This window comes from Artemia franciscana, chromosome 14 (genome assembly GCF_032884065.1).
Source record: "Artemia franciscana chromosome 14, ASM3288406v1, whole genome shotgun sequence".
In the NCBI taxonomy this organism is placed as follows: domain Eukaryota; kingdom Metazoa; phylum Arthropoda; class Branchiopoda; order Anostraca; family Artemiidae; genus Artemia; species Artemia franciscana.
The window spans coordinates 7613760-7634630 of NC_088876.1; the positions used below are offsets into that span (position 1 = coordinate 7613760).

Consider the following 20871-nt stretch of genomic DNA (forward strand, 5'->3'; position numbering starts at 1 on the left):
CGTTCTCTTGTGCTGCCACACTTTCACTTGTGATTATTTGTGTTTATGTTATTCTTCGTTTTCAATTTTGGTTTGCTTTAGGTGTATTTATTCCTTCCATTTTATTTTTATCCTTGTGACTAAATTTTGAAATTTTTGTGTCTTTTTGTAATAGCTAATGGCTGCTTTGGCATCAGGAGTAACAAATGTATATGATCAAGTAGTTCAACATCGGCCTTTAGCATCTTGTAAGAAATGGGTCAACTCAAACCCGTGCTCGTCTGCTGGCATTTTGCCAACGTTAAGTATGCTCCACAGTTCAGTGGCAAGAGTTCTTGTGTCCTTGGTGGTCAATACTTTTGCATTTATCCATCATTGCTTTACGAGGTATTTTCTTAACGTAATTTCTAAATAGGAATTTTTGTGATAATAATAAGCCTGTTTTTTATACTCATCAAAGTGCCAACCTCTTGCATCTAAGATCTTACTTCTTTCTGCTCGTCTTATCGCTTTTGTGTTTTTTTTCGTTTGTTTTTTTTTGCAGTAAAAAGATCTTGTAGCTAACTACAATTTTTTCTATATATAGAGAGAGTTTTCTTATTGAAGAGAGAACTTTGACAGCAATCTCATCGAAGTCCTGAAACTAATGATCAGTGAAATACAAAGAAAGGTGTTCGCAAAATAAAGGTGAAAAAAGCAAGATTAGAGTCCTCACATTTTCGTTAAGAATGTTTTCTGTCAAAAGATGTAAGATCTAAGTATGCAACAAGACGGGGCTGTTATAATAAATACGACTATTAATATTTAGACTTAATTCAGTTTGATGAATTTTAGAATTTAAATCTGTACTCTGACTTTTAGTCATACACTTAAACCTGCTATTAATCAGCCATCGATGGGGGATTGAACTGAATTGATAAATCTTAACTTATATGAGGATAATTTTTTTTTTGCTAAAGTCAAGTTGGAAAAAACTTACGAATTTTGTCAACTCAAAATCACTTGGACATTTTAACGTGAATTCTTTTGTGCCTGCTTGGAAGAAAATCTCTCAGAAATCTTTTTAGAATTCTCTGTAGTTAAATAAATAGGTATTTTCTAAAGTTGGTATTTTAGTTATCCATTTAAAAAAAGAGCCTATCCGTCATACATTTTTATGAGCGTATTTTATGAGTACAAAAATATTTTTGGATCTGAAAAGCAATTTCGCAATTTAAAAACAATATTTGCAACTCTGAGACAGATATGAACCAATATATCCTCAAAGAAACAATTTTTCGTGCAAAAGCAAGTCCTACTCCAATAATGAAATTTCACACTTGCTAGTATCAAGCTTACCACTAGGAGTAGGCTAACAGAGGTGTCAAATTTTGGTTCGCGAGGTTTATTTTACGTTCGTCCCACGTTCACATTGGATCAATTTCAGATTAGAATTACAATATTTTCTTCTCGGGTTGCCAAACTTGTATTTCAAATAAATAGCATTGCACTCCCGGTTGAAGGAACTGAATCAGGAGATCAGTACTTGCGCAATGCAGACTATTGGTCAGAATACGAGAAATGTTTTAAGTTTTGATGTTTTTTAATACATTATTTCTTAGAAATATTTTATAGAATTTGGTGTTCAATTAGACATGTCAGTCATATTTCACGTAGCAACGTCGCTTGGTTGTTTTTTCTCTGCAAAATTTGCTGTTTTCCAAAAAATTAAAAAAGAATATTTGATGTACCAGTGGCGTGAAAATGAGGTTATTTGGCCCCCCCTGACCCTTTTTCGGTCTATTCCTACCTGAAAATCATAATTTATGTTTTTTTCTTTTGGGTGTTTCAAGATTATGAAGCTTTTCGGGTAGCATCACAGTTGATCTGTGTCGCGTAGGACCTTGAAAAAAAATTAGTTATATTTTAGAATTCTTTTCTTCTGTAAAAGTTCAAACAATACCAATTAATTGATTCCAAAAGCCATCAACACCATGAAAGAAAAGCTAGAAATTTAACTGTTTGGTTTAAGAGATTTATTTTATATTTCTCTTCCACATTTATTTCGGCTCACGTTACTATCAAAAATTGCAAGACTGTTAATGGGGTCTTCTCCATAAAAATTGAATTACTAATTTATTAAATACAATATAAATAGACATATGAAATTGAAGTACAAATGAATATAAAATGAACAGATACACAACTGAATGCACACATGATTTAATAAGTTTCCAATTGACAAATTCAAAGAGTCAGCTTCTATTGTCACTGTCCTTGGTAATTTAAGATATTCCTTAAAGAAGGGGGACCTTTTTTCCAAGAGGGATCTTTAGAATCATTTCTTTCCAGAATTAGTTTTTAGAGGCTCTTGAAAAAAGTGGGCTACTATGGACTCTGATGAAATCTCAAAAGATGTATTTTAGGAGATGTTTTTTTAATATACGAATTAGGCCAGAATTTTTTGAGGTAGTTTGAGGGTCCTGCAAAATTGCAACCTTTGAAAGAGTACAAAAAAAAAACGCTTATTACATAGGAGTTGGAAGAAAATGTAAGAAAAATGGCGAGAATTTCGAAATTTCGGGGGAGAGGGGACAGGCCACAAACATTCCACTCCTATCTATTACCAATTACTAGAGTAGGTGGATACTATTGGTTGTTTATGTTTTTATTATACCCAAATTGCTTCTCGTCGTTTTAAGTGTCACCCCCCAAACAAAAAACAGAATTTAGCTTTGTGACTTCAAAACTCATTAGAGTAAAGTGACAGATTGAGAAAAGGACTCATTTCTTTCTTTCACTTATTTTGAACCTAGTTGTAAATCTGTGGGACATTGATTGGCTTATATTAGTTGGAAAATAGCTATAGATGTCGCATCATTGCTACTTTCTTCTGAGTGACTGCGGTCTATCATCAACAAGGTTGTGAACCCAACTGAGAGTTGCGGTCCCTTTCTTCCGGCCCAAAACATCAGGGATTACTAATCAACGAGGAAGGGTTAATATTTCTTTCTAATCCTTTAAAGTTCCGATTCGTTATCTTGCTGAAACTAAGTCGAGTTTTAATTGTTTTTATTAAAGCTACTTTATTTATTTCTAGTGTATTCATTGTATTATTTCCCATTTTTGGGATAAGAGAAGTAAATGGAGGAAATGCTTTGACAGATATTGGGTTGGACTTCCTTCGGCCTCCAAAGATAACTACCCGTTTGTGCTCAACTCGATCAGCTTCATATCGGCTTATTCTAAATTCGGAGTCTAAGACCCTGCGTGCAAGCGTAGCTTGTCCTGGGACTTCATTAGAAACAGTAGAAATATTAAATGATACAAAAACTACAGTACGGTCATTTGAGGGAAATGGACATAATATAATCGCTGAGAAGGGAGAATGCAGGAGGGACATATTGGCCAAGCGAATACCTGAGCTGAATTTGCTTTTAGTCGTGACTCAGGCAGCCTGTCCTTGTAGCAGTAAGCATGGGCCATTGCTGCACGAACCCATAGAAGGTAAGACAGTAGTTTCAAAATAAAAAAAAATATATACTAGAGGTGAGAAATTGGCATTTTGTAGGGTTCAATAACCCTTTTTATATTCCAAATAATTAATGTGTTCTCAAAATTAATTCAACAAGCCCGAAACTACTTTGGCTCTATTTATTTTTGTCGATTAGAATGCTTCATTCAAATACAATTCTTAAAATTGAAATTCTTAAATTTAAAATTCTTTAAATTCGATTAAATTCAATTCGATTTCATTTCGATTATAATTCTTATAATTTTTTGTTTATTAAAATGTCTTGAGCTTAATGTTTCCAGATTATAGTCCTATTGCTCAGAAACTTTACCAATTTTACTGAATAAGTTTTACTGAACAACTCAACTAAGAATAAACAAACTGAAACTATATTTGCACTATTCCAGCATTGTCTTAGCCTATCAAAGAAATACAAATCCTATTTCACAAAGTTGAACACCCACATTAATGTCTTCTTTACGTTCTTATTTACGTATTTGGTATTAACTTTTTCAGTTATCATTTGTTATGTTGAAAAAAATTAATTCAATTTCTTACCTTTTACACTTTTACCGTTCTTAGCATAAAGTACAACCGGGCCTTCGGTACCCGGGCTGGTGCTCCTTTATGCCGTAACCAAATTGTCGATAAAACCAAAATTACGCACGACTACAGTTATAATTATGTGCGCCGTTTGTAATTTTTCAATTTGAACATTGTTTAACTTTCAAACATAAAATTGTTGATTGACTAATCATAATCTAGATTGAAGGCGTAAATTTTTGTAACTAGAAAAAATAGAAAGTTGGAACGACATTTTTTTTTTATCTGAAACAGAAATCTGACACAAGTTAAGGAGACGTAGCGTTAGTAAAGAACGGTTGGAAACCGTTCTTTACCGTTAGTGTTAACCGTTGAAACCATAAACCGATGGAAACCGTTAGTATTGATGCAAACTTTTAAAACCAATTTCTTGTAATCTTGATTGTCCGCTTCTGAAAAACAGGTGTGGTGCCAAAGCCAAGAAAAGGACGCCATGTCATTATCAAACTTAATTCTTTTTGCATAGAGAGGTGTGACTATAATGAAAAAAGAAATCACCAATGCAACAGCACAAACACATAAAAAAAAAGAAAAAAAGAAAGAAGGAGAAAAAGAAGACTGTTTTCCTTCATCAGTAATTAATATAGATCAGTGCTTGAATGAGGCCTTAACCCTACTCATCCATACAACTACATAGTTCAAACAGCATAGCCATACACAATCAACCATAAAGAATAATCCATGGACAGGCAGTCGTGTCGTAAGTAAGTATAAGTCGTCATTTACCAAATATTAAAAACAGTAAAAAAAAATTTTTTGGTACAATAAACTTTCCCTGTACATTTTGATTTTTCTCGCTTCTTTTTGATTCGTATATCTGTTCGTTTTATTTTATCGAAAGTTATCTTCTTATTATGACAAATTTTTAACCTGCTGTTCAAATCGTACAAATTAATCTCTTGTGATACGCTTTTAGTCCGAAAGTTGTCATTCAAAATGTAATCAAATCAAGACTTAGCTTGCCGTATGTACCTTACTAATTACATTAGTATATTTACTTAATTTGTGTAAAGTAAATGTAATTAAATTAATTTAAAGGTAAATCAACTTAAATATATTTTAAATAATTTAATTTAACGCAGCAATTCTTGAGCAGAAACCCTTAAACTCGGAAAACATTTAGTTTCAGAGTCTGGAAATCAAAATCGTGCACAAGATTAGTTAAAATATGCTTTCGTAATAAGTGTTCGAAGGAAAGTAAAGAACCATATTAAAACTCTGACAAGCAGAAATTATGTCCAATAACAATTTAAACTTAGAGCAACCAGAAATTATTATCAAAGAATGAATGAAACCCAAAAGACGTAGAAAGTAGAATAAAAAAGTGCGTCAAATATAAAGATAATAAATATTGAAATAGATGAAATAATAAATCTTAAAATGAGCGGAAATTAAAATGAATATTCAAGCAAAACTTAAAGCGAAGAGAAATTATTATAAACCTGAGTTTGGCTATTGCCTCAGCCGCCCCCCACCAGTAAAACTTCTTAATCTGTTGCGTCGTTAGTGCTTTACAGAGAACCAAACATATTGTAAATATTTCTTTATCTTATGACATGCAAAAAAAACTGATAAATAAAATCTTGAATATTGAATTGTAGTCATTTCCAACAAGTAACATAATTATATTAAATATTCATTTTATTTTCATTAGTTTTTCCAGTCAACTTGATGGTAAGGTGATTTAATATTACTTTTAGTCGCTTATGGACAATTAGACTACATTATTCAAAATATATTCAGTTTTATAATTAAAACACGTTGCCAACACGGTACAATTGTAGTGTTTTTGGTAAAGTTCGGAGGTCCTGGTACAATGCAGTCGATTTGGAAATTTTTGGAAAGTTTTGCAATTATCCCTGTACATTTTGGTTTTACTTGTCCTTTCTGACTTGGGTATCTGTTCAAGTTTCAGTTTATCGAAGATTCTCTTCTTATTGTAACAAATCTTTACCTGCTCTTCAGATGGTACGATTTAATCTCTTTCGGTACAATTTTAGTTGGAAAACTGGCACACTTTATTTCAAGGCACTGGCAACGCTGATTGGCACCAAGAGGCATCTAACGCCAGGAAAGCAGCTCGCTAGTACCGGTGCTTTTTGAAACAAATAAATACAATAAATGTTATCTCCCTGAAAATAACGTTGAACATTCATCAATAATATCCAGCAAGTGTTATTTATCCTATGAATTCACATTTTGTTTCTTCGGGGGGTGTTAGGGCTGGTGGAGATCTCAGTAGAGATTTGTCTCACATTTTGTTACAGGAACAACACTTAGGTTTTTTTTAAGTTGTTCAAGGATTTCAGATTATTGTTAGAATATGGTAGAGGTCTAACCTCCGCAGTTCTTACAGAAAGTGTGAACCTTAGGTCGGAAGAATGAACGTTGCATTACATTTTGGGAAGCTGCGTATAATCCATGCCTTGGCCGAAAAGGATGGTTTCAGCTAGCAATTAAGACTAGAGCCTAAAGTTTGTGAGTTGAAGTGGAGTTTGGTAATCTATGTACTAGCGGAATATTCGGAAGTTGTGCAGGCAAGTATTCCTACCATCAAGACATGCTTCTTCTTTTGACTGGAAAGCTCCGGTTTAGCAGGCGAGCAAGCAGACACCAGTCTCAAATTGGAGTTGGGGTAAAACATAAAGTTTTTAAGGTGTGCGATAGTTACCTGGCCCTGTTAACAAAGAAATTGCAGTTTTTCCTTTGCAAAATTTGGTCTGTGGCAAGAAAATCAACTTATGAACCAAGACAGATAGAGGTTTATCAACGTTGACCAATTGTCCTTGATGAGGTTGTCCAAGTAAATGACACCAGCTTTTGTCTGAAAATCCCCTCAAGCAATACATTATTTTAAACACTTCAAGGGGTGATCTAGTTTTAATGTGCACATTGAAAGAAAGAATGTGGATTAAAATTTCGAAGCAATTCATAAACTTAAAAATGAAATTCGGTGGCTTGACCGTGGTTATCTTTGTTGTTGAGGGGCTTGCAATTTTCCTAATTCATATAGCTATTATTAGTTCCTGATATGGATTTATGCCAACAGAAACAACACTTCTACATTTCTTCTCTTTTGTATATATATATATATATATATATATATATATATATATATATATATATATATATATATATATATATATATATATATATATATATATATATATATATGTATATATATATATACATAGAGTGAATAGTGTACGTGGTATATTAGCTATTTTCCCATAATATTTTTCCGGAAAGAGAAAATTAAGAAAAACATTCTTAAAATTCCCAAAGTTATACGTGGTGAAGGCAGAGGCGTAGATAGGATTTTTAGAACCTAGAGACAAGATCAATTTCCCCTCGCCATCACTACCTCAGAAAATAAGATACTGAGCTGGTAGTGATGAGTCGGTGCCTGGAGTCAATGTTGAAAATTTTTCTCTGTTTTTTAAGTTATTTCCAGAAAATTATCTAGCTTCCACTTCATAATTAGATATAAATTGAAAAAAAAAACGTTTAAGGTAACTGTAGCCTAAGCTAATTTTAAAAAAATATTTAATCAAAAATGTTTCTTCTTGCCATAACACACAGAGGAATGAGAGGAATGAGGGGAATCCCTTCCTTTGGGATTAGCCCCAAGGTTTAATGGCCTGAGGAATTGAAAATTATTTCCTAAAACTGTATTTACTTTTATTTTACATCCCACTTCTTGAGGATTGTTTCGATTCTGACCCCTCAAGAGTAAGGGATTTGCAATTTTTCAAATTGTCCAGGAGAGGGAGGAAACTTCAGGACGGTAGAATTCAGAAAACCTCAAAGCACCCTAAAAAAAACTTGTTCATACAAGTTTCGGTTGTACGTCAGTGCTATATTGCAACAGAATAAACAGTGTGAATGAACATTAAGAAAATAACGAAACAATAGGAAAAACGGTCAATATATTTTGTAACCTTTTTCAGAATCAGAAATCAAAGTATGCAATTCGAGAGGAAGATACAGAAGAAAATTGGCTCTTTGTTATGCTACTAATCCAAAGGTAAGGGACATAAATAAATTCTGCTCTAGTCGGCTTAGTTTTTAATACAACTAGGGACAATTTCTACAAAAACAAATTGCGCCAGTAGATCTACCTTTGGCAGTGGCGTAATCAGGATCGGAGCGTTAGCTTAGGTAAGGTAGTTTTTGGGGTGAAATCTCCTCTTTAAATTATTTATATATTTTTGGTTATGGACCCAAGAGTAGAAACTGCTTGATTTTAAAGGCTACGAGTTGTAACAAAAACAAAGACTGTTTGCACGCTACCCCCTTAAAAATAGTTCTTATAAGCATTCTTATCAGTATATCTAACAGTAGTATTTTAAAGCAGTATCTTTATGTCTAAAATTTTACTCAATACTTAACATTCTATTGCAAGACCCACTGCAACTGAACCACCGTGTAACTAAACCCCAAGCAACTTAACCCCATAACTGAACATTCGTGTAGCTGAGCCCTCGTGTAACTAAACCACCGTGCAACTGAATCAAGGTGCAACTAAACCCACATGTAACTGAACCCTGGTATAACTGAACCACCGTACTCAGCTATTTGGTATTCTACAAACACGAGGCAATATTATTGGGTAAAACACAAGTTATAATTTCTACATGTTCAACCTTGTTGGAATTGTTTATTTTTTGAATTCATGATACAAATGCCAGTCAAGATGATTCATAAAAAGATGATGCATCATAAGAACAAAGAAAATTAGACATCACAAACCATTAAAGCCAGATTTATTTCTCCTTTTTTATGTATGTTAATGGGGGTTCCCTTCGCCCCGTCACTGCCTACGGGTCTAACCGTTTACCCCCTCCCCAAAAATACCTCCAGAAAATACCCGCTCCATAACATACCCCCGGAAAATACCCCCTCCCGTGGCTAGATGGTTTTCAACCGCTTTTGAGTTATTAAATAAAAGAACTAGAGCGATCAATTTCTGATAGAAAAGGCATCCTCCGAAGTTTCTACAACCATGAGGCGGAGGCGGGAATGAGGAAGGGGCAGTCCCCGTCCTATACGGAATAAATTCTGCTTATTTTGGGAATTAATGTTATCATAATAGCACCGTAGACCATAAATATTCCCAGAAATCTAGAGGGATTAAATATCAATATCACATTTTTTAGTTTGTTTTTTACAGTTCCCCGCCCCTCGAAAAATTGACACTCCCAACAAAAGTCCTGAATATAGCCTGAGGATTATACAGTAGTTTCTACTTCCACCCTTCCCTTGTCTCTTTAAAACTAAATATGTATTTATCTGAAGGCTCAATAAGAGTAGGGATGTTTTGGTATCAAAATGTACCCTTTGGGGCGTCTTTCCCCTCCCAAATTAGCCAAAATGTTTTTTAAGGAACATACCGGACCGTATCCATATGTTTCTTAGGGGGACAGTTGCAGAGAGATTTTTCGGGGGGTTTCGTAAAAAGATATTTTCTGGGGCGGGGGGTACAAAAAGACGTAAAAAACGTATTAAAATTTATTTATATTCATTTTTATACGTTTTTACGAGTCAGACCAACGTTTTGGGGAGGGGGGCTAAGACCCCCTTATCCCCTTTCGGCCTTGGGTCAGTATAAACTTCACTGTCTTAGATAAATCTCCTGTTGTTTTGCAATTAAAAACATTTGCATATAATGGCTTTAAACCTCAACAATGGTGTTCTGATTCTTTTGTAGCTAGTGAGGGAGGGAGATTCCTATAAGGGTTTATTTTAATACAAAACATCCAAACTTTCATTGAGCCTTCATTTAAATGCAGAATTAGTTCTAAGAGAGAGACGAGGGGAGGGTGAAGGTATGAATTGATTTATAATCCCAGGGATTATAGATCGTGTGTTTATTTTTTAACTTAAAAAAAACATAAGAAATATGAAATTGATATTTAATTGTTCTTGATTTCTGGGAATATATCTGGTCTACGCTGCTATTATGAAAGTAAACAGTAACACTTGACCCAAAAATTAGCAGAATTTATTTCATGTAGGATAGGGAGAGCCCCTTCCTCATCCCCCACTTTCGTTCATAGAAACTTCGGAGAAAGATTTTTCGCTCAGAAATTGAGAGTTATAGTCCTTTTTTTATAAGTAAAAATTGATTGGAAAGTAACCAGCCACAGAGAGTGTGTTCCAGGAAGGGAGCATTTTAAACGGGGGTATTTTATAGGGGGAGGAGTAAACGCCTAGGCCCATTGACAGTGGAAGGGCGAAGGGAGCCCCAGGAGCAGACATAAAAAAGCAGAATCGAGATGTGGAGAAAAGGAGAAAGAAGAAACGTTCAGTTGTACCGGGGCTCAGTTGTACGAGGGTTTATTGCACAGGGGTTCAGTTACACACATACCTCTAATGTAGTATCCGTATATCCTATGTTTTAGCTCATATGGAAGTTCTTGTAAGTAATAGTATCAGTTTTATCAATATTATTAGCTCTTCCTTATTTGATGCTACTATGTCTCGTAATATTCCTAGAACTCAATTTTAGAAAACCTCTGAGAACCTTTTCTGTTTTTTGTTGTTGCCGTTTTTATTTTGAACATCTATAACTAAAGAAAATAACATCTCCGAATGTGAATAATAACAGAATACAAAAAAGTTACAGGGAACCAAATCAGGTGAACGAGTCGGAAGGTCCATCTCAATAATATTTCTGCTGATCACAGACTGCTTCATAGATAGTGCTTTGTGGGCATACACATATTTTTTACTTAAAAGTAATGTTTCGTTCCACAGTTTCCGCCTTGTCTTCCTTATTCCCATTAAGTATCTTCAGAACTTCGCTCCAGTGTTGCTGACTAGCAGTTTACCTTCTACAAACCTGGTCAATCATTATAATTCTGTTAGCGTAAAAGATGGGAACGACACTGATTTTATTTTGAATTAGATAACACTGTTTATGAGGCCTTTGTATAAAATACCATTATTTCTTGTAGAAAAATATTATAAAACATCAAAAAATATTTACTGAAAGCCGACACTAGCTACTACAACTACTACTACTAACAATTCACCGTAGCACCAAGCCGCCTGAGACCACCACAGAGAAGCGCGATAACAACGCTTACCTGTTTATGCTGACTGGTGTTTATACTGTGTTACGATGACTGGTGTTTACTTTCAGGGCTGAAAGAAAAATCCAAGTTACATTAAAAGTAACAACTGATTCCATCACTCTTATTTCATCTCTGATGCATTGTAACGTAGCCACATGTTCATATTTATGGACCCGTTGGTGGTGGGAAAGAGTTTTTGAATGTTCAAATCGCTTCTTCTTTATGAACCCGTTGGTGGTGGGAAAGAGTTTTTGAATGTCCTCAAAAAAGAAGAAAATCGTCAAATAGCTTCTCTGTCCGTACTAAATAACTCAGCTGCCGCACGAATACTCAATCGTTAGTCAATTTGGATCACTCTTCAGACTCCTCGGCATTGTTGTTGTTGATAATCGCATAACTTCAGTACCTCAAATGTTTGTCATCTTTCACAACGTTCCTTATCTCTGAAAATCATTTAATGTGTCCAAATACACGAGCTGTAGCTAAATCTTCGTTTAAAGAAACCTTTCTTGACACATTAAATGTAGCTTAAATTTCTAAGGATAATTTGATGGTTTTTTTTCTTTTGTTAAATTTTATATTTAGCATTTTTGAGTATAATGTTATTCATCATATTCACTCATCGAAAAAAAAAACTCTTGACTGTCAAATCCAGTAGTTTCTTGTGGTCCCAAAGTTGTAGGGTTTCAAGCCTGTTATTCTTATTGAAAAAATCAAGGATGTGTGATTTTGCAAAAATTTGGAGTGCTAGAAGTGAATTTTTGTGAAGAAGGGTCGGTACAACAACCACTACCCACTGCAGTACAAACAGCATTCTCAGAAGAAGAAGCTGCAACTCCTCTCCTGCCATCGAAAAAGCTGAGAAGGGGGAAGGCAATCAGTAAAGACCTAATCAGTTACCTTACTTTCTTTGTACTAAATAATCGAAATTTCTGAAGTTGAAATTTCTGAAGTTGAAGTTTGAACGATCAAAGTAGCGCGAAAAGTAGAAACGCCACTTCTGAGCTCTAAAATAAGCTTTGGATATTCCAGAGAAAACAATGGTGAAAAAATGTCGTAAAAAAGTGGAAAAGGAGCCCAAGCACTGTTCTACGCTTTCGTCGTAACTACCTTAGCAGCAGAAAGGCCGAGCAAAAATGTCGTAACTGCTTTTCGTTTGAACATATAAATTTCATCTATCAAAACCAAAATTCTACTGACAGATCTCCCTTACTAATAACTTTAAATTGGCGTTTTATTCGTTTTTCTATCTACCATGCGTGCAGCTCTAGAAATACTGATTTTCTCAGTAGTGTTTTTTCGAAATTTGAAAAAATGCGGATACGACATTCTTGATTACGCGAAGCGAAATATGTGGCTGAATTAAGCCCTATCCTAATTGATTTTGAAGATTGTCTAGCATCAAAGAATGAAGCAAAAACAGGCTACAAACGCAGTTATAAAATAAATGGGTTCAACACCCGATACAAGAGAATATTTAAATGAGTTATATCTTTTTTTTCAGGAGAAATTTCAAGAATGCAACTTACCTCAAAGTAGTTCTGGATGGTGTCTGTGCAATACGTATTCCATTTCCTTCCTTTTGATGTCCCTTTTATTCGTTTGTAATTAACAGAGTTTGTTGTAATAAAATAAATTAATAGTTCAGAGAATGACGGGTTTGTAGACTAAGCCTTTAAGCTATGATGCGACTCATGTGATAGAGTTAGGAAGCATGTCAAATCCATAATTGTATATTCAGATTATGTTTTCATTAATTTTATCTTTATTTACTGTTTCCTCTGTGTAATTTTTAATTTCATATTTATAGTTCGTTATTTCTTTTTCCCTGTAATTGTAGTAATTTGGTCAATCCAAAACAAGCACAACCAAACGACAATCAGAAAGGTACCAACACAATTACTTCATGACGGGTAGATAGCGGGAGATGATATTTCCGTGGGGAGAGGGATTTTTTTCGGAAGATTTCCTGGCGGAAGATCACCCCCTCCTTACACCCATAACTTCCCCAAACACATCCAATCCAGATTTTGAGATAGCCATTTTGTTCAGTGTAGTTGAAAGGTCTGAAAGTTGAATGCATTCTTGTATTTGAAGTAACCAATTACAAGAAGGCAACATACCTCAAAGTAGTTCTGGATAATTTTATACTGGATACGGAATAGTTTTCTGCACGAGATTCAATTGAGGGAGGTAGTGGGTAGTTTTGCTTTCCCCCTTCAATTTTGAAAATACTTCTTCTTAATATTTTCATTGAAAAATGCCTTTTTTATATGTTTTCACTGTACAAATGAGCAAATCAACGAAATTGCCCCTCCTTAGATTTTGTAAAATACATTTCCCCTTCCCCATACCCCTACATTTTTGTGAATCTTAAGCCTCTATTTCAGTATGCTGCAACAGATTAAACTAAAAATAAAGAAACTGAAGAAACATGAAGAGTTGATGTTGAAATAAAACTGAGACAAGAACTAAAATACACGTCAGAAGCTTCTACGGTAGGCATTCCACTTGCCAGGGTCGGGAACTTGAAGTCCGAAACCCTATAGGCAAGTGTGTATTCTCTTGATAAACCCTTATGTTGGGTTGTCGCCTCTGAATTATGTGTCTTTCTTATTGTTTTTTAATATTTTGTAAATGACGACTTATACTTACTTACGACACGACTGCCTTTCCATGGATTATTCTTTACGGTTGATTGTGTATGGCTATGCTGTTTGACCTATGTAATTGTAAGGATGAGTTGGGTTAAGGCCTCGTTCAAGTACTGATCTATATTAATTACCAAAGTAGGAAAACAGTCTTCCTTTCTCCTTGTGTCTTTCTTCTTTTTTTTATGATGTATATTTATTTCTGTGTTTGTGCTGTTGCATTGGTGATTTCTGTTTTCATTTTATTAGCTGCTTATCAATCAATGTCCAGAACCAATGAAGTGAATACTTTTTGGGTGTTTTTTAGCAAGCTGGTACCCCATGAGCCACTCTTTGTCCCCGAAGCACGCCTATTTAACTTGGATATCTGTTCGGGCCCCATCTTGTAACAGTTCTGAGGTCACACAAAAATGGGAAAGCAGCTGGATGTAGCGGGATCCCTCCGCATCTGTTGAAATATGGAAGAAACGCTCTTCTGGTCCACTATTTAAGCTGCTTTGTAAATTGTGGGACTAGAGGCTGTCCCTCCCGACTAGAATAAAGGCGTTGTCATTAAACTCTTCAAGAAATATCAAAGGACATCATTTGTCTTTCGACAGTTGACTCTCCAGACAATAAAAAATGAAGTTCTATGTCAGATTATACTTAGTAGAATTCAGCCTCAAGTGGATTTGATTTTAAGGGATGAGCAACATGGTTTCCGCTCAAATCATTCTTGCTGTGATCTGATATTTAGCTTACATGTCCTACTGGAGGAATCGGACGAATGGCAAGTATAGATTATTTTAGTGTTTCTTGAGAGCAATTGACTCTGTGCACCGAGAGGCAATGTGGAAAATTCTCTTAGCGTAAGAAATGCCTCCAAAGATTGTGAATATGATCAAAGCCCTATATACTCCACATGTTTGTGCAGTCTAGACAGAAAATTGGCTGTCAGAGTGTTTTCCTGTCGAGTACGGTGTATGTCAGGGATGTTTACTATCTCTGATATTATTCGCAATACTTATAGAATTTGTCTTCGAGCTTGCCACCTTAGAGGAGGCATACAACTAAGCCCCAACCGTCAAATACACGACTGCGATTTCGCTGACGAATTGCTCTCGTGGTTCACTGCCAAGAGAACATTCAATTTAATCAAAATGAACTAGCATCGAAAACTGCCCATATTGGTCTGAAAATTAATGTTGATAAAACGAAAAGTATGTCAAACAGAGCTGTGACGACCTTTGCATCTGGCATTCGATAGGAAGGCACTGATATAGAAGAGGTCAGAGAATTTAATCACCTAGGTAGTACAGTGACCCAAGATATGAATTGTGATATAAAAGTCGTGCTACGCATAGCGTATGTAGGTGGTGCATTTTCTCAGCTCAAGAATATACTCTCAGAAGTTGAAATTGCGATTGTTTAGGAGTAATGTACTCTCTTTACTTTGTCATGGATAAGAGTCTTTGAGCTTTTCAAAGAATGCTGATAAAAGACTAGTCAGCTTCGAGAACAATTGCCTACGTAGAAATCCTTACGATATATTGGACCGAAAGAGTAACGATACCCAGATAACGAAAGATATCGAACAACTACTGTTGACTGACGAGATGAGAATGAGAAGATGGAAGTACTGGGGACATATGACACACAGGGGCGAAGGGCGCCTCCACACGATGGATGATGTTAAGCCCCACCTGGCATTTGTAGGAGTGAAAGACAACGCAGAACACTTGATCGATTCCTGGAGAAAGAGGTGACGATTCTCTGAACCACGCTGAAAGAACTATGGTCTTTGGTACAGGTTCGGCCAAGTTGGAGGTTTGGATGTCGGCCGTCACTGCTGTATGTGCCTCCAGACGTAGGAGAATCTAAGTCTAAGCAATTAGGTAATAATTCTTTCAAATTGGCCAATGAATAAGCTTGAATCTAGCCATAGCTACGTTAAGTTAGCAGAATGGATTTGAATTCAATGATTGTCGAATAAGACAGAGGTTGAAGTGAATTGTGATTGAGTTATGTGGTGTTTCAGTTAAATAGGTTTGGATCATAAGTGGGTTGAGTTGGATGGGGTTGAGTTAAAATGGGGATGAGTTAAATTAGAGTTAGATGAGCATTGGGTCTCATAGGGTTAAATTGAATGAGAGTTGAGCTAAACGAGAATCGAGTTGTATGGCGGTTCATATAAAGGGGGGTTGAGTTAAACGAGGATTGAGCTGAGGTTAGCGAGTATTAGTCACATAGGAACTGTTTGAAAAGATATGACACAGGAATATCAGAATATATTAATATTTTGTAATTAGGGATATATATCCACTCCTAGAAGGTTCATTGGAACATTACAACAACCTTTCGATTTGGCAAAAATTTCCTCTCGACCGACTTCACAATTCAAATGTAAGAGATTTTCAATATATTCATTTTATTCAGATACAAATAAGGTAAAATATGTTTGTTTGTTTTTCTCAAAAGTACTTTATTAAGGTGATCAAATTCGAGTTCCCATTTGGAGGAGTAAAGATGGCAGTCCCACCCTAACATCACAAAAATCAACAAAACATGTATTAAATAAAGTTACAATTTCTAAACAATGGGAAAAACAGAAGTTTCCTCCATAAGCCATGTGAAAAATTTTTCACTCCCGTTTGACAACAAAATAAACTGGAATCGGAAGGCTCTCAAGAAGTTTGCTTCTTTTGATCTTGATTCCAAAGACCACAGCAACGAGACTTACGCTTAACCGAATTGAGTGTGAATGTTGATGCCATCACTTCTTTATCCTCAACTGCAATCATTAGGCTATAAAATAAAATAACAGAATAAAACAAAAATATTTAAATTTCAGATTGGAACATGGAAGACATTCAATGAAACCAAACTTTATATTTTAGTTTTAGTTGATTTTGCTCCAAATTTTGTTTCTCTTCGACCTTTAACAGTCACCAGCTAATCTTTGAGTAAGTGTTTCATGCAGCGGTGGAACCATGGCCCCCAGGTTGGATACCCCAACCTGGATTACAAAATTTTTCTCGCACCCTCATTCCTTGTTTTTTTTTCTGTTTTCACTCTTTTTTTAAAAATGAATTTGACAATTTCGTCAATTACTGGCGCTCTTGTCACATTAGCCCCCTCCCACTAGTTTGGGACACATTCCGGGATATAGCCCCTCCCCCCATAATGGGGCTAAGAGAGGGGCATAGGAACTATTTCTGAAATGACTCAAAACTTATATATTTGGGTCTTCAGGTTAAAAGAACGCCAAAGCAGAAAGAAGAAATAGAACCTGCCCGTCTCAACTTCTTTCAATGCCATATTCAGATAATATTGTAAAATCCTTTCGTCACTTTGTTTAAACCGAAACAACCTTAAATTCGTATTGAGTTAAGTTGTCAAACAAACTCTTGTTTTCCTTTTTGGGTTTTGGCTCTAACCTTAGTTAGAGCAGTATTTTGTCCTTGGAGGACTTACGTCTTCGGAATGATATAGTTACCCCTTAGTAGTCTAATGTCCTTTTTAGATATTTTTTATGCAGTTAAGGGTCTTGTGATTTCTTTTTATACTTCTTCTCAGTTAAGACTGGGTCTTGAAACCAACAATATTGAAAGATAATTCAGTCTAAGATTATTTAATCTTTAGACTCCTTTCTTACGAACTGGAGTAGAAAGTTCCTTACCAGAAGCATAAAACTATTGGTATAAGCTTAGAATAACCAAGGGCTCAAGGCGGAATAATTCACAACAAGGGAGGGAAAAGTTTAAGGAGGCTGTACCCCTTTTTCCCAGGCTAGTGTTTCTTGGAACTTGGGCACAGTATTTCCACGCATAGAATTGGACTTCACTAGATTCCAGTCATGTGTAGCTCCTAATATTCGTTCTCTAATCTCTATATGATAGAGTCTGAATACAGAGGAGAAGTTTATTCCCTCTCTAGCTTGTTCTTTTACCTCCCCAATCCTTTCTCGGCAGTTTATAAAGCCGAGTAGCTGAAGAGTCTATGCTAAGAGGCTAAGGGAGAGGAGTGTTATAAGTCAAGCTAAGAATTTAGAGTTTTTTCCTGTCTAGGAAAATCTGTATAGGTCTTCCCTGTTGAGATTAAGGTTTACCTAAGGTCTAAGGAATACTTATTCTTGTTAGGAGAAATAGTAAATACCTTGTTTTGGGTTTAACGGATAAAATTTTTTCTTATTAATCAAGGCTATTCCATGTTCTTATCCCACCTTAAGACACACGAATTTACTATCGCATTCCAGTTGAAGACCGTAAACTGATTTAATCAAAGTCGTAATAGTAGTACTCACATTTTCAATCTAATTAGCTGGTATTTATTTATTTTATAATTGACACTAAGACCCAAGCCTAATTTAATAATTTATTAAATTAGACTTTCAGTAGCCCTAAGCTTAAAATAAACCTTTTTCTCGGTGGCAACGCTTGGGCAGTGGAAACAGCCCCCTTGGAACTGCAGACTCGCACCATATTAGACTAATCAAATTTAACGAGAACCATTGGGGGATATTTTATATAACAACACCAATTACGATGCCTTATCCTTTTTGTCATGTTTAATAATAAAATCAAGTTGTCACCGAGTTCTGAGTACAGATTCGAACTAATTTGCTTCCGTTAAGAGTGCTACCGATTGATTAATTATTTCCTATAGAACTTGGGTAAAAAAATTTATAAATAGAGATTAAGACGTTGAGAAGGGGAATTTAGAGGGAGAAGTTGCCCGGAGTCTATTAAGCTAACAATGAGACTTAGTTTTTGGTCCTAGAAGAGGGCAATCTTAAAAATGACCGAATCAGATTTGATAGTAACCGTGGTTATTTGCTATTTATCCCCCAACAGCCCCTGTTAATTTGGATCAGATTTTCGAGACACTCATTTTGTTTGAAAAAGTCAGAAAGTCTAAGAAGTATGCCTTCGGGGTCAACAGCACCATCCCAGCCCCAGGGCAATGGCCTTGAATTGCTTAGACTACTCACTGTTTTCCCAACGGTATACATCGGAGACGACAAATGTACCTGAGTAAAACAAAAGATGCTTGTTACGTTATATTTCTAAACTGTCTGCAATATCTTGAGAATGGTTTTGGGAATCATGTTGAAACTTTTAGGGAGTCTTTGGGGTGAGGTTAGGTGGATCTTAAATTTGTATTTAGGGGAGAGGAAAGGTAAACCAAAAGAAATTCTATGAATCAAGGTCATTGAAGTAGCATATTATAATATCGCTCCTTTCCTCGCTTCGATTCTTTTCCTCATCGACAGCCTGCAAGTTCTTGATGTTGCACTCCTGTTTGTTCATCGTAAATCCTAAAGAAGAGTTACACTTGGTAAATTGCATGAAATCAAGCTGAGCAGCTTGAAATGGTCGGCTACTTAAGTGCTTCTGTTGCGGCCTATTGGCCATCCTGGCCAATTCCTCGGCTTTTCATTTTGTCCAATTGACGAATCCCAGCAACAAAAGCATCGCTGCTTCTATTCTTACCAGACCCAGAAAGAAAACACAGAAGACGTGTTAGAACGCAGCATCCTTCTGAATTGAATATTCCAAACGTTTACGACCGTCATGCCAACTTCTGACAAATGTTGTAGCGTGTCTAACACCAAAAATGGAAATATTAGTTGGATAGCTTCGGAGACGAGGTTGACGAGGTCCTAGGTTGATGAGGTACCACCTTTGATTATCTGTCAAGGTTTTGGGGCGATTTCCGGGATCATGTTCCACTCTAAACTCTTGTGGTAGTAGCACCTGAGTTTCCTTGGCTTTCACGCGAGCATCTTTTAGAATTTTCATCATTGTAAGTGCAATACTTGATGAAGGCGATATAATTTCAACAACCTCAAAAAGTTTACCCAAAACATCTTCTTCGTCAAGTATTTTAGATTGATGAACTTCATTAAGAGAGTCTCATGTTTTTTCCATCAGTTAGCTGCGGTATCATTCAAATGCAGCTTCTAATTGGGGGCTTGGATTTTGAATCACTGAAAAAGTCAGCAAGATCTAAAGGAAAAGGATCTTCTGGTAACATTATTCTGGGACTGTTTAGTGATATAAAAGCTACGGAGTTATCCGACTCTAGAAAAATATCGTCCGTTTCCTGCTGGAAAGGATAGGATTAGATGTGAAAGTCTGATGTCCCCTAATGCATTACACTCTCAGCCAAATTCTGTTGTAAGGCCTTGTCTGCTCTTCTCACCCTCTTGATCTTCTGGTTGTGTATCAGGAACTAGATAAACAATTAGGCATGAAAACTCTTTTTGTTTTACCGAAATACTGGTGAAAGTTGGTCCAGGATTTCTTAAGAGGTGTGGCTAAAGTTTATCAAACGCATATATTTACAATACTAATTTCTGAAGAACTTTGAAGCAGGGGAGTAGCCAAGATTTTGATCAGTCACTAGGGGGTTCACTTCTGGTCTCTTGCTGCCGCAAAGTAGCAGAAATTTTAAGTATTTTAAGCACAACAGTCTTTTGTTTCGTATTTGGCTCTTAAAGAACTATTTTTGGTAAGGTCAATATCTGAAAAGGTAATTATACGCCATGGAAAAGCTATTACATTGAAAATTAGCGTTTTTACTGATAATTATTCTTGAATTTTCCCTCTAAATTTAAATGGGCTGCGCTTTTCGAAGTTCACATCCCTGGTGTTCATATACCGGGACTACCGTGGTATAATGGACACTTATAATGGGTAATTCAGACGCTGATATCCAGTATACCCTAAGTTGCTAAAGTCAGAAAAAGAAAAGTCGAAATCAGAAGTAAAAAAGAGAGTAAAGGAAATCAAAAACAGAATAGTTGGTCGTTTATTAAAATGTATCAAATATATGTAAGAACTATGTTAGCAGTAACAACTTAGGCAATATTAGCTGTAGGCTTCAGCTCAGCTGCTCAGATTTGGTACTTTAAGCAATCACGACCACTTGAAGTCAAATTGAAGTCAAACTGCGCTTTTCGAAGTTCACATCCCTGGTGTTCATATACCAGGACTACCATGGTATAATGGACACTTATTATGGGTAATTCAGACACTGATGTCCAATATACCCTGAGTTGCTAAAGTCAGAAAAAGAAAAGTCG

At 35.7% G+C, this 20871-nt stretch overlaps 2 protein-coding genes and 1 long non-coding RNA gene across 6 annotated transcripts in view; 1 reads left to right on the forward strand and 2 right to left on the reverse strand.

The window, feature by feature from the left end:
* LOC136035267 (voltage-dependent calcium channel subunit alpha-2/delta-1-like) overlaps positions 1–13619 on the forward strand; it is a 47353-nt gene extending 33734 nt beyond the window's left edge. The window contains exons 8-11 of the mRNA XM_065716943.1: positions 155–366; positions 3059–3465; positions 8026–8102; positions 12659–13619. Coding sequence (XP_065573015.1) covers positions 155–366; positions 3059–3465; positions 8026–8102; positions 12659–12766 — 804 coding nt within the window. The 3' untranslated portion in view covers positions 12767–13619. The remainder of the gene's footprint in view (positions 1–154; positions 367–3058; positions 3466–8025; positions 8103–12658) is intronic.
* The window catches only part of LOC136035268 (uncharacterized), a 278010-nt gene that overhangs the window by 47016 nt on the left and 210123 nt on the right, over positions 1–20871 (reverse strand). The gene's annotated exons all lie outside the window — the stretch shown is intronic.
* The window catches only part of LOC136035264 (ras and EF-hand domain-containing protein homolog), a 100921-nt gene continuing 96250 nt past the window's right edge, over positions 16201–20871 (reverse strand). For 3 of the 4 annotated variants that reach the window (XM_065716934.1, XM_065716936.1, XM_065716937.1), the window contains one exon: positions 16208–16589. In XM_065716934.1, the coding sequence (XP_065573006.1) occupies positions 16469–16589 (121 nt within the window). In that variant the 3' untranslated portion in view covers positions 16208–16468. Of the gene's footprint in view, positions 16590–20871 lie in introns of all 4 variants that reach the window. The other variant, XM_065716935.1, reaches the window with a different exon arrangement.